General features: G+C 49.2%; 1 protein-coding gene across 1 annotated transcript; it reads right to left on the bottom strand.

Annotated features, from left to right (window-relative positions):
* Positions 1-3,070: 3,070 nt before the first annotated feature.
* LOC136595486 (vacuolar protein sorting-associated protein 41 homolog) lies at positions 3,071-14,166 on the bottom strand (the record flags this gene model as incomplete). Its single annotated transcript, XM_066588706.1, has 5 exons — positions 14,149-14,166; positions 13,911-14,057; positions 9,907-9,973; positions 6,720-6,817; positions 3,071-3,200 (listed from the first exon to the last, which is right to left on the bottom strand). Coding segments are annotated over exons 1-5 (460 nt in total), but the record flags the coding sequence as incomplete, so codon positions are not given.
* Between the last annotated feature and the right edge of the window lie 2,142 nt (positions 14,167-16,308).

Below are 16,308 nucleotides of genomic sequence, written 5' to 3'. Positions count from 1 at the left end.
ACTAGATGGAAGCGCGGGCAGCTTCATACGCTGCTAGCTACAAGCACTTCTCCAGACTAGATGGAAGCTGAGGCAGCTCTATAGGCTGCTAGCTACAAGCACTTCTCCAGACTAGATGGAAGCGCGGGCAGCTCCATACGCTGCTAGCTACAAGCACTCCTCCAGACTAGATGGAAGCGCGGGCAGCTCCATAGGCTGCTAGCTACAAGCACTTCTCCAGACTAGATGGAAGCCCGGGCAGCTCCATAGGCTGCTAGCTACAAGCACTCCTTCAGACTAGATGGAAGCGCGGGCAGCTCCATAGGCTGTTAGCTACAAGCACTTCTCCAGACTAGATGGAAGCCCGGGCAGCTTCATACGCTGCTAGCTACAAGCACTTCTCCAGACTAGATGGAAGCCCGGGCAGCTTCATACGCTGCTAGCTACAAGCACTTCTCCAGACTAGATGGAAGCCCGGGCAGCTCCATAGGCTGCTAGCTACAAGCACTCCTCCAGACTAGATGGAAGCGCGGGCAGCTCCATAGGCTGTTAGCTACAAGCACTTCTCCAGACTAGATGGACGCCCGAGCAGCTCCATAGGCTGTTAGCTACAAGCACTTCTCCAGACTAGATGGAAGCTCGGGCAGCTCCATAGGCTGCTAGCTACAAGCACTTCTCCAGACTAGATGGAAGCCCGGGCAGCTCCATACGCTGCTAGCTACAAGCACTCCTCCAGACTAGATGGAAGCGTGGGCAGCTCCATAGGCTGCTAGCTACAAGCACTTCTCCAGACTAGATGGAAGCCCGGGCAGCTCCATAGGCTGCTAGCTACAAGCACTTCTCCAGACTAGATGGAAGCCCGGGCAGCTCCATAGGCTGCTAGCTACAAGCACTCCTCCAGACTAGATGGAAGCGCGGGCAGCTCCATAGGCTGCTAGCTACAAGCACTTCTCCAGACTAGATGGAAGCCCGGGCAGCTCCATAGGCTGCTAGCTACAAGCACTTCTCCAGACTAGATGGACGCCCGGGCAGCTCCATAGGCTGTTAGCTACAAGCACTTCTCCAGACTAGATGGAAGCTGAGGCAGCTCTATAGGCTGCTAGCTACAAGCACTTATCCAGACTAGATGGAAGCGCGGGCAGCTCCATACGCTGCTAGCTACAAGCACTCCTCCAGACTAGATGGAAGCGCGGGCAGCTCCATAGGCTGCTAGCTACAAGCACTTCTCCAGACTAGATGGAAGCCCGGGCAGCTCCATAGGCTGCTAGCTACAAGCACTCCTTCAGACTAGATGGAAGCGCGGGCAGCTCCATAGGCTGTTAGCTACAAGCACTTCTCCAGACTAGATGGACGCCTGGGCAGCTCCATAGGCTGTTAGCTACAAGCACTTCTGCAGACTAGATGGAAGCCCGGGCAGCTCCATACGCTGCTAGCTACAAGCACTCCTCCAGACTAGATGGAAGCGCAGGCAGCTCCATAGGCTGCTAGCTACAAGCACTTCTCCAGACTAGACGGAAGCGCGGGCAGCTCCATAGGCAGCTAGCTACAAGCACTCCTCCAGACTAGATGAAAGCCCGTGCAGCTCCATAGGCTGCTAGCTACAAGCACTTCTCCAGACTAGATGAAAGCCCGGGCAGCTCCATAGGCTGCTAGCTACAAGCACTTCTCCAGACTAGATGGAAGCGCGGGCAGCTCCATAGGCTGCTAGCTACAAGCACTCCTCCAGACTAGATGGAAGCGCGGGCAGCTCCATAGGCTGCTAGCTACAAGCACTTCTCCAGACTAGATGGAAGCCCGGGCAGCTCCATAGGCTGTTAGCTACAAGCACTTCTCCAGACTAGATGGAAGCCCGGGCAGCTCCATAGGCTGCTAGCTACACGCACTTCTCCAGACTAGATGGACGCCCGGGCAGCTCCATAGGCTGTTAGCTACAAGCACTTCTCCAGACTAGACGGAAGCCCGGGCAGCTCCATAGGCTGCTAGCTACACGCACTTCTCCAGACTAGATGGACGCCCGGGCAGCTCCATAGGCTGTTAGCTACAAGCACTTCTCCAAACTAGATGAAAGCCCGGGCAGCTCCATAGGCTGCTAGCTACAAGCACTCCCCCAGACTAGATGGAAGCCAGGCCAGCTCCATAGGCTGCTAGCTACAAGCACTTCTCCAGACTAGATGGAAGCCCGGGCAGCTCCATAGGCTGCTAGCTACAAGCACTCCTCCAGACATGGCTTCCAGCTTTAGGAGAGCTCCAGAATGGCTGTAGCTAACGGCCTTCAGTCCGAGTGCTGTCATCGGAACCTTATTGATTCAGGTCTTGATAAGGGCACCTGGATCAGAAGCGGTTAGTTTTGTGTCTAATGCCTGATACATCTCATGCTGCAGGTAGGCCATGATTAGTAGGTCTCTGCAGCACAGGAATGATCATCTGTAAGATAATTAACATGGTAGCTGACCAATCCTGCGCTGCAGCGATCTGCTGACCATCGCGTTATTTCAGAATGCCATGTGTCGGACATTAGACACAAAGTAACTGCTTCTGATTCAGGTGCCATTAGCAGAACCTAAACCAAGTCCCAAAGTCGTCACCCAGACTAGAGGCGGTTAGTTACAGCCATACAGATGTAGTGCTACATTCCTGGTGTAGACCACCAGCCACCACTATGCTACTTGTGTAGTGCAGTTGCGGCATTTAGTTTGAATGGCTGCTGCCCTATGCAAATGGCGTAGCGGCACGAAGCTGTGCTTACCTCAGTAGCCAGCTAATGTGGTTGGAAGAAGGAGGACAGTAGATATACGGCAGCTCAGCATACCGGCACACGGCTAGCTGCCGTATATTTACCTGAGGTGGTCGGGTAGGGGCTAAATCGCATCTGGCATTTAAGTATACAGCCCTACGTTCCTGACCCCGCCTCCATTTGGACATCTTTCCGGTTCCATCGGTAAGAGCAACATACACATGGGCAGGTTTTGGCCCCAAATGAATCTCTACTATTTTGTTTGTATACATAATAAAGTTAATAAATGTAAAGTGAAGGACTCCACTCTCGTGGCCCAGAAAACAGTCCTTCTGCACGCCGCCACCACGTTCTTACCCAAACGGTAGTCCCGACACTCATTTTCTTGAAAGCCTCTGACTGTTATGGCATCGGAGGAAACTTCCTCGCAGGAATCGGCCTGAGGCTGAATGATGTCGAGTCTCGGCCGGGCACAGAGCTCTTTATTCTGGAAGAAGAGGCACAGGTCCGCGGCATGAAGACAAGCTCCATCCTTCATAAGAGATCACATCTATCTACTGAATGATAAGTTCTACAAAGGCTTCAATGTAGGCAAAGAATACAGATACAAACATATATGTTATATCCCAACATAGAAAACAGATGGCCGATGATCAGCCGTCTCCTCGGTCTCAGCAGACAACTGATTTGGCAGCGAAGCCCCGGCTGCTCCTCTACATTACAGGGAAGCCCCGGCTGCTGCTCTACATTACAGGGAAGCCCCGGCTGCTGCTCTACATTACAGGGAAGCCCCGGCTGCTGCTCTACATTACAGGGAAGCCCCGGCTGCTGCTCTACATTACAGGGAAGCCCCGGCTGCTGCTCTACATTACAGGGAAGCCCCGGCTGCTGCTCTACATTACAGGGAAGCCCCGGCTGCTGCTCTACATTACAGGGAAGCCCCGGCTGCTGCTCTACATTACAGGGAAGCCCCGGCTGCTGCTCTACATTACAGGGAAGCCCCGGCTGCTGCTCTACATTACAGGGAAGCCCCGGCTGCTGCTCTACATTACAGGGAAGCCCCGGCTGCTGCTCTACATTACAGGGAAGCCCCGGCTGCTGCTCTACATTACAGGGAAGCCCCGGCTGCTGCTCTACATTACAGGGAAGCCCCGGCTGCTGCTCTACATTACAGGGAAGCCCCGGCTGCTGCTCTACATTACAGGGAAGCCCCGGCTGCTGCTCTACATTACAGGGAAGCCCCGGCTGCTGCTCTACATTACAGGGAAGCCCCGGCTGCTGCTCTACATTACAGGGAAGCCCCGGCTGCTGCTCTACATTACAGGGAAGCCCCGGCTGCTGCTCTACATTACAGGGAAGCCCCGGCTGCTGCTCTACAATACAGGGAAGCCCCGGCTGCTGCTCTACATTACAGGGAAGCCCCGGCTGCTGCTCTACATTACAGGGAAGCCCCGGCTGCTGCTCTACATTACAGGGAAGCCCCGGCTGCTGCTCTACATTACAGGGAAGCCCCGGCTGCTCCTCTACATTACAGGGAAGCCCCGGCTGCTCCTCTACATTACAGGGAAGCCCCGGCTGCTCCTCTACATTACAGGGAAGCCCCGGCTGCTCCTCTACATTACAGGGAAGCCCCGGCTGCTCCTCTACATTACAGGGAAGCCCCGGCTGCTCCTCTACATTACAGGGAAGCCCCGGCTGCTCCTCTACATTACAGGGAAGCCCCGGCTGCTCCTCTACATTACAGGGAAGCCCCGGCTGCTCCTCTACATTACAGGGAAGCCCCGGCTGCTCCTCTACATTACAGGGAAGCCCCGGCTGCTCCTCTACATTACAGGGAAGCCCCGGCTGCTCCTCTACATTACAGGGAAGCCCCGGCTGCTCCTCTACATTACAGGGAAGCCCCGGCTGCTCCTCTACATTACAGGGAAGCCCCGGCTGCTCCTCTACATTACAGGGAAGCCCCGGCTGCTCCTCTACATTACAGGGAAGCCCCGGCTGCTCCTCTACATTACAGGGAAGCCCCGGCTGCTCCTCTACATTACAGGGAAGCCCCGGCTGCTCCTCTACATTACAGGGAAGCCCCGGCTGCTCCTCTACATTACAGGGAAGCCCCGGCTGCTCCTCTACATTACAGGGAAGCCCCGGCTGCTCCTCTACATTACAGGGAAGCCCCGGCTGCTCCTCTACATTACAGGGAAGCCCCGGCTGCTCCTCTACATTACAGGGAAGCCCCGGCTGCTCCTCTACATTACAGGGAAGCCCCGGCTGCTCCTCTACATTACAGGGAAGCCCCGGCTGCTCCTCTACATTACAGGGAAGCCCCGGCTGCTCCTCTACATTACAGGGAAGCCCCGGCTGCTCCTCTACATTACAGGGAAGCCCCGGCTGCTCCTCTACAATACAGGGAAGCTTATTTTATTCTGAAAAGTTACAGGACTTCAGAAAAACCATACTTTAAGAAGCTGACGGAGTCCCGTTAAAATCTCCCTGGCCAGGCTGGCTAGATTGACAGGTTTCTCCCTGCCTGTGTATATGGAGAGATCTGTCAATCTAACCGATTCACCCAGGGACCCCCCCCCCCCCCCAACGATTGACCCAGGGACCCCCGCCTTCCCGCCCCTGCGACTCTTCTCCCCAATTCCGGTGGATTTTTAAAGTATGCTTTTTTCTGAAATTCCGCAGTATTCCACAATAGAACAATCAATGCACGACAGTGGGGTCAAGCAGTGCACATCAAAGGACGCTCTACTACTAAAGTGCGGGCAACCGCTTTATCTGCTTGTTATTCCAGAAGCTTCATTTTTATTACTTATTTTGGGTTGACAGTTTAGGGTCTTCAGAACTGATTACTAGTTTTCCATAAGAGTTCTGGCCCCAAGTAAGAATAGTTTTAAGTTACCCTGTACTTACAAGGCTTGTATAAAGATGTCTAACTTTGGCTTGAAGGATTGCTGCCTTCCAATAGGTGGCGCTGTGGAGGTGTTATTCCATCTCCTTTATTTGCACTATACTTAAAGGGAACCTGTCAGATGGCTCCTGCGGCCCTAACAGTAGGCAGCGGGAAATGCTGTCAGGCTACGAGATTACACGGAAGGACGTTCCAGATAACTCCTAGTTTTAGTGCTTGGGCTCAGGAAGAAGTGTTCACTGCTCAGCTTCCCTCTGGTTTCTTCCCACCTGGATAGGCTTCACTAACCAATCTTTTCCTATGCACAAAAGGAAAGGGAAAATAGAGCGAGGCTAATCTGTTACTCTTCTTATGGACTCCATAACCGCTCTATGGCTTGCCTCTAGAATATATATATATATATATATATATATATATATATATATATATATATATACATATACATACACACATACACACACACACACACACACACTAGTGGATATACCTCTATATACCGCTGGCATCCACTTTGTTAGTCTTTTAGGACATCTAATTCAGAAACCTGCCCGGTAAGAGATCATTTTTAATCAGTAGTAAGACTATTCTTTTAAGGCGATTCCCCGGTCCTGGAGAGATAAAGATGGCCGCACGGCTTCTCTGACTGCTGGATACACTGTGCATTAGAATGCATCATTAGTCTAAGACACTACACCTGCCTCCCATGTCGGCAGCACCAGAGCATTGTGTAGTGCATTGGGCTATGTCCACATGGGGCCGATTAGCCGTGGGCTTTCTGTGCAAAAAATCCACAGCATTTACAGTAGCAGCAGAAGTGGATGACATGTTTAATAACTCGGCCACAAAACTCATGTGGAAATTGACATGCGGTGTGGAATTCGTGGCATGTCAATTACAGCAGCGGATGTGCTGCGGAGTCGCCTCTTCTTATGAATTCCACACCAAATGGCGCGGTTCCTGATGCAGAGTCCATCCTGCGAGGACACGGCCTCAGACAGCTAACGCACAGCATGCATCCGGTCGCCAGAGAAGCGGGTGGCCATCACTGTATGTCCAGGACTGTAAGGTCGCCTTAATCTGTATGTAGGAAGTAATTACCGCAATATCAGACGTCTCCTTCACAAAGAAAAGCATCACAAACTGGTCACAGAGAGGCGCTATTCCACTAATGAAGAACTCCGTATCGAACTGCGACACTAAAAAGAGATGGGGAAAAAAATCCATGAGTTACATAACGAAGACCTGAATTAATAAGCAGTAATTGCAGAAGATGAAGTTGGCCCATCTAGCATGAAGCTGCCGATCTTAGAGATGACCACCGGGCTAACATATGGACTAGGCAGAACAACACACGGGCTTTAAGTGAATCTCCACCATTCATCATTATGGCGTTCTTCGGTCCGACCTTCTGTGCTGATTGGTTTCCTCATATATCATTATAGCGGTTGGCGCTCTGTTTTTCTGATGCGGACCTAAAAGTCTCCTGCATAGATATAAAAGATAACATTCTAGCTACATGCGGCCGCCACTAGATGGAGCTTACTGTATACTGTGCTGCCAAGTGCAATGCATAACCGTGTGTAGGTAATATCACACACCCTCTCTAGTCTACATGGGTCAAACTCAAGGCATGCTAACCTAATTTTTGGCCAGCACAACATTTTATGTGGCTCACAAAGTCCCAATGCAGAAGACCCTCTTCTAGATCGAAGAGTCCTGAGCTGTGCCAGGAAGACACTCTGGCACACTATGGACTAGTTTATGGCCTGTCACTGGGTTCTGAGATTGCATCACCATCTGGGTCCTACACTGCGATGTCAGGAGCATGTGGACTGAGTGCTATGGCTGTTACTGCAGCCCCGGGGCCTTAAGTGTGTATCCCCTGTGGGCTTCTCCTGCTGAGCCTATCCTGTAGTGCAGTGCTGCTTGCCGGGTCTCAGTCCGTAAGGCAGCTTGTACATCCTGGGTGGTCCTCGCTATCATCCAGCAGAGGACAGTCTGTTCCAGCCCGATGTCTGTATCCTGTGAGACTGCTGCACAGATTGGAGAGGGCATTGTGTTATACCGCTGCTTAACCCAGTGAGTAAGAGCTCTGCCCTAAGAACATTTTTGGCAACCTTTCACCAGGTTCTGCTACCTTCTAGAACTTTTCCTTTTCTCTGACTCCCTGGCAACTTAGTGACAAGTGTCTGCTGCGTTGGGTGACTTGTGCCCCAATTTTTGTGGACTACCTCCTTGCTTTGGTCCATCTGTTCTCCTCTCCAGCTTCTTCTTTTTAATATATCCTTTAAAATCCAGTCTTACAATTAGAAACGGCCCTTTGGAGACGACCGTAATGCGGATGGGAAAATGAGTTTGCCCCCTTGCTCTAGTGGATACGGGGGTGGCCAGCATGGTACGCAGGAGGATTGTAAGTATCCGAAAAGCAAAGCTTTGACAGCCATAAAGATATATAAAGAAATTAATTACTCAGAATCTTTAAGTGTCGTAAAGAGACCAGATTGAATTGGCCAGACTAGCCGGACATTGTGTGCATTTAGAGGGATTCGGGCGCCGCGGCCGTAATACAGACACAGAATGCAGCTACATTCCAGCATCTGAAGACCTCCTCCAATCCATCAAGCAATGATATGTGGTCATTACAGGCAGCAGTACAGCAAGCAGCGGAAGCTTCACCCGTCCTCTGAGCCAGCCGACATCTGAGGGAATCTGCCAACGCATTCTTCATCCAGAGGCTATATTACTAGATCACAGACGGAAAATTGGTCTCGCTATCCACATTTTGCTCTGAGACTTAAACACGGTTCGATCTTCATAAGAACGTGTAAAACAAGAGCATCCAGGAATTTACATCAAAATAACTCAAAAAGCATAAAATGGCCAAATCGAAATCCTCTTACTGAACGTTCATTCACCAGAATATAAATGTGACGCTTTAATTATCTGCCATAATCAATGCGAAACCATAAAGACAAAAGGCAGACAGGAGTTCGTGGCCGCTCTGCTCCCCTTAAAGGGGACGTTCACACCTAGCAGGAATACTGCGGCTTCACATGACCGGGTCGGATCCCGCAGCAGCTTCCGGCAGTGTCACCCCGTACCTGTAGCTTCTGCATTGCGTAGGATCGCGGTGGCTCGCTGTTGGTCATGCGCAGTATAGGGTTTTCTTCCCAATATATGTATTTATTGCGCAGATACCCGTGGCCCATACGCAACGTTAATTGCAGACGAGCTGCAGGTTCGACGGCCTCCAATGACTTCTAACCGTCCGAGCAGAGTCTGCAGAATAGAGCAAGCTGCGATTTTTCCTCCGCTTGCAGAATATGCAATTCATATCCGTCAGTGTGAGCAAAAAAACAAAAGTACATGTCCTTCCCAATGCAAGCGATTTGCTGCGGATTTTCTGCGCAAATGCCGATCGCAGATTACGTAATAGGAATCCGGTCGTGTGAAGCAAACCTAAGTCAAAATCCATACCATCCACATTTTCAGAGCCGACTTCAGCAGCCGCAGTACTCTCCCTTATCTCCAGATTCTTGGCGCCATCAGCGCTTCCTTCACCTGGCGGCCCCCAGTGAGCGCAGCACCGCTGGGTCAGGTCGTGCCACTTCTGCAGCATTCTGCTATGTGTGAACGGACCCGAAAAAAGGTTGTTCTTCATGTTCAAAACTATTTGTAAAGGTATACGGTCTGCGCAAAATATATAGTGAACCATCAGCTACAGAACATCTTCACTTGATACATTACGGCCACGCCGTCTTTACGTCACTTGCTAATTTTAATGTTTCGCTGTCCATCTGCATCTTTTTACACTCCTTTATGTCTGTAAGGACGTGTAAGTGGCTATAGCTCTTAAAGGTAACGGTCTAGAAGGACACTGCCCGGCGTGGATGGTGTGGAGGGTCCTCCTTACAACACTCCTACACAGCTTGTGTGATCTTTCCCTCCTCCCCTTGCAAACAGCCTTGTGAGCTGCCCTCCCTGCTGACTTGGATGCTTCCCATCCTCTTCACAAGCTGATCTGTTGTATACAACCTCCACCCACTCCCTGCTGCTACATCCAACAATGAGGGCAGGAGTGTAGTAAAGGTTTCATGGGTCCTGGTGCACAAGTTCAGCTTCCACTGCCGCCTTCCTTAAAGCAAAATCTGATCTAGTCTCCATTAAATCACAAAGTTGCATGAATGAAAATCACTGATCACTAGGTATACAACGAGTTGTACATTGCAGCAGAAATTCATATTCTGGCTGCTGATACACGGTTTGGTTATAATCCATATCTTACCAATCTCAACGTAACGGTTGGGCAAGTCCCTTATTTCACTGGCATGTCGCTCCTTGACCGAACAGATCTGCAACAAAGGCCAACATATCAGTAGGTTCTCTTACATCCCGTGGACCCTTATACCCCATGCTGGCTCGTGTACAATCTGGCAGACCGTTTGGAAAACAAAGGTATTTCATATCCCAGTCGTTATCTAAGCTACACTGCAGTAAGATGCACTGAATGTATTATAGATTTTGTGCAGCTTTTGGCACTTCGTGCATCAAAAGATTAACTCTACACCGGCTATGGCGCAATCTGTGCCGCAACTTCCACCAGTCTCTGATGTAAAGTCATAGTAAATATATCGGCCACATTCCCTCCCACTTAGGCCGGCTGTGCACGAACGGATTTGTGTGGAATCCGCTGTTGGCGTCTGCACCGCGGATCCACAGCAAATACTGTTTGTTACATGCCATGGAAAAGCTCTTCTTCCTGCACACTCACGGAATCGAATTGCAAATTCCGTGAAGAGGGGGAAAAAAGAAATCGCACCACGTTTCATCAATGGAAGCCGCCTGACCCGCGGCCCATCTGCAATTGACATGGCAGAAAGGTTGCAGATTCCACGTCATCGCCTAGCAACGTCACGGGAAAAAAAATGTGGAAAAAAAATCCGTACTGCACATGTCTGCCGGCGATCTTCCGCAGGCATCCGCAATACAGATGAAGAACAGAAGGGACAGATTTGCGCAGATGCCGGCCAGGCACAGGGTTGGATTGCGCTGCGGGCTCCCGCGTGTGGAATCCGACCCGTTCGTGTGCAGCTGGCCTAAGTCCACCACTTTTTAAAAACCTTTGGGACTCTTTTACAGTAGAAAACTTCAGCGCTTTGATAAATTCTTCCAAAAGTGCCCAAATTCTTCACCAGATTTCCAGAGGAAATCCTTAAAGGGGTTTTCCAGGCAGCGCCGACTGTCAGTGCCGAATAAACCAGGATCGGAGCAGAAGCCGCTACTCTGACCTGTGTAGTGGCCAGTGCTTGAAATGCAGGCGCAGCTCTCAATGAAATCATAGCAATTCCGAGCGCCGGACACAAGAGTCAGAGCTTCCTGACCCCGGGGTATCCTGGCACTGACAGCAAACGCTGCCTGGAAAACCTCAACATTCTGCTGGCTGTCCTTTTAGTTGGACAGTCCTGAAGCGCAATATCATTCTCAACAGCGTGGTCCTAACTCTACCACAGCCGGTGTCACGGCTTCCCCTTCTACAAGACTGATGTGATAGATTCATTGACTGAACATTTAGGATTTGTTACTCCTCCCCCATAGATGTTTAATGGGTCTGTCCCGTTTCCTTCCTTACAATAGAATGACATTTCTTTAGTAATGTGAACAGAAGCTAATTTTTTTATATATGTGTATAATGGTCAGGGCGGGTTTTTTCTGATTTCAGACTTCCAAATCCCAGGTAGTTTGAAAATATAACATGCCAACAATCTAAAGTCACCACTAGAGGGAGCTTAATGTATACTGTATATATTTTGGATCTGTAAAAGCACAGTATATAATGAGCTCCTAAGCTCCCTCTAGTGCTGGCTGCAAGCAACAGCTTGTTATCGCCTAAATGCATATGTATACATGCGAATCAAACCTCCACATTACAAAGATAAAGCTGTGCTGCCCATAAAGAAATCAATCTGGACATAATTTTGGGTCCAAAAAGACATAATGAGAAAAAAGGTACAAATTCAAATATAAAAACCGTGCACAATCGGTTAAAGCCAAGTACTTACCAAGTTAACTTCAAATAAAAAAAATCTCAAAAAGAAAAATGTTCCTTCAAATAATTGACCACCAATAGTTGATCGATGGCCGCCATGAGGAGCTGGAAGTGTAACAAGAAACAGCACTGCCATTGATTTCAATGGGCATGAAGCTAGCCCTCATACTTCTGGCACTGACTAATGATGATGATGAAAAATCAGCTGATCGGCGGGGATCCTAGGCAGCGGGGCCCCCGTCGATCCACTACTGATAACCTAGCCTGGGGACAAGTCAGCAGTAGTTAACGTTCTGGAATACCCCTTTAACAACTAAGTCCCCCATTCAATAGTCAGATTACTCTTCCTGAAGAAGCTCCAGGCGTGCATTGCAGGACACGGAGTATCATAGTAACACACCTTGTCCCAAAGTACATTTGAAGAAACATTCTGGGCAAAATTCAAACCGTTTTACCGGAAGTACTAGGACTGACTGTCGGAAACCCATCCTAACCCCGACATCCACTGCTGGTCATCTGACCCAGTATGATTTCAATGTTATCCATCTTTCATACTTTGTACCAGTACTAAATGCTTGGACACTACAGCTATGGGCTATGCAATTACTATTTCACCTTGGAAATTCAAAAAGTCTCCTGAAGAGGCCCCTAAGTTACCATCTTGTGGCAAGTCAGTGGACTCCTTATAAGTGGCAATGTGTCTCACCAATGTAAGGCCTCCTTCCCACGAACGGATTTCCGCCGCGTAATTCGCGGTGAAAATCCGCTGCGTTGCCTGCAGCTATTAGGTTCTATTGAACCTAATAGCTCAGGGCACACAATGCGGAATTCCACCGCGGAATTCCGCACCGTGAAATCACCTGTCCTCACCCGCGGCATGTTCTATTTGCTGCGGGTGTACGCGCTGACGGCTTCCATTGCAGTCAATGGAAGCCGTCCGTTCACGCTATCTCCCGCTGTAACGCTTTCCCGCCTACCGCCGCCGCGTCATGTGACGCGGTAGGCGTGTCATGTGAAGCGGTGGCAGTGGACGGGGAAGCGTCAAGCGGGAGCGAAAACGCCAGATCCGCTGGTAAGTATGGGGTCTCTGGGGGGCGCCGTGAATATTCCGCGGCGGAGCCCGTCACGCTCGTGTGCAGCCAGCCTTAAGCCGAAGGACACATATAAAGCCTATCACTGGTCAACACTGAAATGATGACTGACTTCAAAAGGTCCTAATCTGTAGAATCTTGGTGCGCTGAACACGAATATGACCCTGGGAGTGTTTTATTGGCTCTCGCTTTGAAGATATTTCATATAGTTCATTTTCTGTGTTTCACTGTGTAAATGTATCCAGTATGTCTGTAACAACATCCTTACAGCTACAGTCTGAGCCGGACAGCAGCCGTGTGTGTACAGGACCTGTGAGGGACCTATTCCAGAACCTCCAGCACAATATTCTCTATATTAATCTGATGAGGATGAGCCGACCGGTCCTTCTCCTGGTCCGTCAGCATGCAGTGATCCAGATTTTCACTGTGGTGCATCATAAACCCCACACAGAATAGGACAGGAAGAACTAAATGACCTGGTGTGTGACTTGGACTTATCCAAGAACAAGGCAGAATTGCTAAGTTCAAGACTCCAACAATGGAATCTTCTAGAAGAAAATGTCAAAAATACATCATATCGAAGGCAGCAAAAGCAGTTTGAGCCTTTCATTAGAAAGGAAGGTAATCTGGTATTCTGTTCTGATATTGAGGGCCTCATGAATGCCTCAGAAATCACTCATGACCCACAAGAATGGAGACTATTTGTAGACTCTTCGAAACTGAGTCTTCAGGCTGTGCTTTTGCACAATGGAAACCGTCTTCCATCTATTCCAGTAGCGCATGCTGTCCACATGAAAGAGACGTACGATAACTTGGAGCAGCTACTGAATACCCAGTGAGTATGACAAGTACAGGTACTGATTCTTCACAGGTATTACCCATCGGCCTATTACTATTGGCATGCATTTCGTGATGTAAACAATTACTGCAGGTTACGAAAAGAACAGAGCCAATTTTGCATTTTGACTGTGATATCCGTACTAAGGGCATAAAAACTAAAGAAATGACTAATTTTATTTCAGTAACATGACTTTGGTAACACTTTGTTGCCCGGTGTAATAATGGTACATGATGAACACAGCAAGCCTTTCCAGATGACAGATTTATGTACATTGGACATGTTCATAGACTGTCGTCTTCCTCCATGGTTACCTTGACAGATTTGCCCCATCCGATGACAAGCGTCAGACTGTCCTTCCAGAAGAGGCTGCAGGGGTACATGTCCGGCCGCAGGCTGCTGTCGTCTCTCGGCACATTAGTGATCCTTTGCCTCGTGATTATGTCTAAGATTTTGACTCCCTATAGAAACGAAAACAAAAATGTAAGAAGTTTAAAAAGGGGTGAGTGTGTTCTATACTATGTGATCGGGGCATAGAGGCTTAGTCTTTACCAAGAATCTGTAATCCATCCGCCAGCAGGCCAGGTTACGGTGTTCTCACAGACACAAAACCTGGATTATAAACAGTAATTCTATACCTTCCTATCTTTACGGTTTTTGACAGCAGACACGCGTGGGTCATACCAATTTGGCATCTGATCTTATGGTCTCTTTGCACGGACTGCCGCCTGACTATGGCTGTTGTGATTACACAGGGGTGATAGTCGTTCCAGTGAATGGAGGCGCAGCGAGTCGGGAACGTTCCAGCCGGCCAGCCTCCATGCACCGTAAACAGGAGTCACTCAAACATCGACTAATACTAAAAACCAAGCTAGTCCGACAGGTAAGTGATTTCTCACTCCATTCCCTGTCAGCGGTCACATGTATGAGGGGCAAATATTGCCCACATTCTCTGTTTCCAGTGAGAATCCTGGCCCCGTGTACGGACTCTTCACTTTCTGATGTCACTTGCAGCGTCTCGCTTTCCCCTCCTTTCTGGACTCACAGAACAAGGAAGAGAAATGTGAAATCCTGTTCCCCGACTGCAAACAAATGCTGCACCCCAAATATTGCACCTCTAGAGAAGATCCTGGCATCATGTGTAAGCTGAGATACTGGAAGCATTTAATGGCTTATTACACACATTCGTCACAAAGAAAGTTACTATAGAATGCGCATCAATTTGGAAATGTGGGTATATATACAATAATATACTATTATTTACATAAATATGCGTATCTCCTGCTAATGAGAAGGCAGAGAACTAGACTCAGTGATCCGGGACTCTTGAGTATTCCTGATGCCAAGGAGTCCTGAAGAAAGCACTGGGGTACCCCACTGTGAGATGGAGAGCTGACCTAGTCCTAATGTGTGGCATGCTTCTTTCCAACCCCTTGGCAATTAACTGGGTTATTCAGGCTGGCTAGTGAGTGGATGGGGCTTTCATGTTATCGAAAGCCCCCTGACACCTAGACCACCATAGAGCCCATGTTTATTACAATCAGGAGGCCCAGGCCTGCAAGCAATCCCTTATCTAAACTCACTGTCAAACACACAGGGCTCTATCTGGGAGCCTTAGAAATGATTAACCCGAGACCCTACTGATACCCTAAGGGGGCATTCAGATCACATTTATGACCATGTCCCCGATTCTGTCCCAAGTTGACATCTGAATCCCAAAAATGGAAGTTCGATGGAACCCAGACCAGAGCCATAGGCTGCCATTAGTCTTACGGAGACCAGTAAGGTCTGCATTTGATTAGGTTTTTGTTAGTTTCCAGCATTTGTCAGACTGAATGACCCGGTTGACCGCACTACTCTGTCAGGAACAAACCAAGCTGCCCCAAGACCGTACTGGTCTCTGAGCGATGGAGGCCTACAGTCCAATCTGACGGGTCCGTTTGAATCCATTGTTTATTGTGAACCCTAGGATGAGACTCCGGGACTTTATAAAGCGTGGCCCTAAAACCATGAAATGAATAATCCTACAAACACCTAGTTATCCTCCTGACTCCCACCTCTGGACGTCTAAAGGGCCTCCTACGCTCACGCCAACCGCAACAGACCGGAAGCCATGTTGTGTTTCCAGGTTTCTGGCAGCATTGAATGATATAAAGACGACAACTGTAGCAGTTCTTGATCTGAAATAGTTGGACACTTGGGGAATGTTGTACGAGACGCCGAGTTCAGTAATTCAGGGCAGAGGTAGTATAATCCTAACCAGCGTAATAAACAAACGGGTATGAATGCCAATCATTCCATCAGAGCGGATCAGAGATGTGTGGGATCTACTCTGCATGAGAGCTTCATTAGATGTAGTCCAAGCCTCATAAACAAGCTACAAGAGGGACAATACCTCGGTGCTTCCACCTGTCCGGCCTGCATTATTCATAGGCACCGGCTTGGATACATCATGGCCTGCCATTAGCCATCAGAATGTTTGCTGTGCTTTATATGATTGAAGGCCAGACAAAGAATGCTGCCAGTGATCAGAAAGTGCCGATCAGCCTGACGATTGCTTCGCACTGAACCACACAGCCTGACACTTAAATAACAGCTTAGTCTTTGCTTGCTGGGATGAAATGAAGAAAGCAAATCATGAAACTAAAGCCATAAAGAGAATCTTTCATCGGATTCTCAATTACACTTTTTTTCTTACTACATGGAAGACGA

The sequence above is a fragment of the Eleutherodactylus coqui genome, unplaced genomic scaffold (genome assembly GCF_035609145.1).
Source record: "Eleutherodactylus coqui strain aEleCoq1 unplaced genomic scaffold, aEleCoq1.hap1 HAP1_SCAFFOLD_943, whole genome shotgun sequence".
NCBI lineage: Eukaryota > Metazoa > Chordata > Amphibia > Anura > Eleutherodactylidae > Eleutherodactylus > Eleutherodactylus coqui.
Note: the sequence above shows the minus strand (reverse complement) of the source record. Positions and strands in the feature narration are given on the sequence as shown.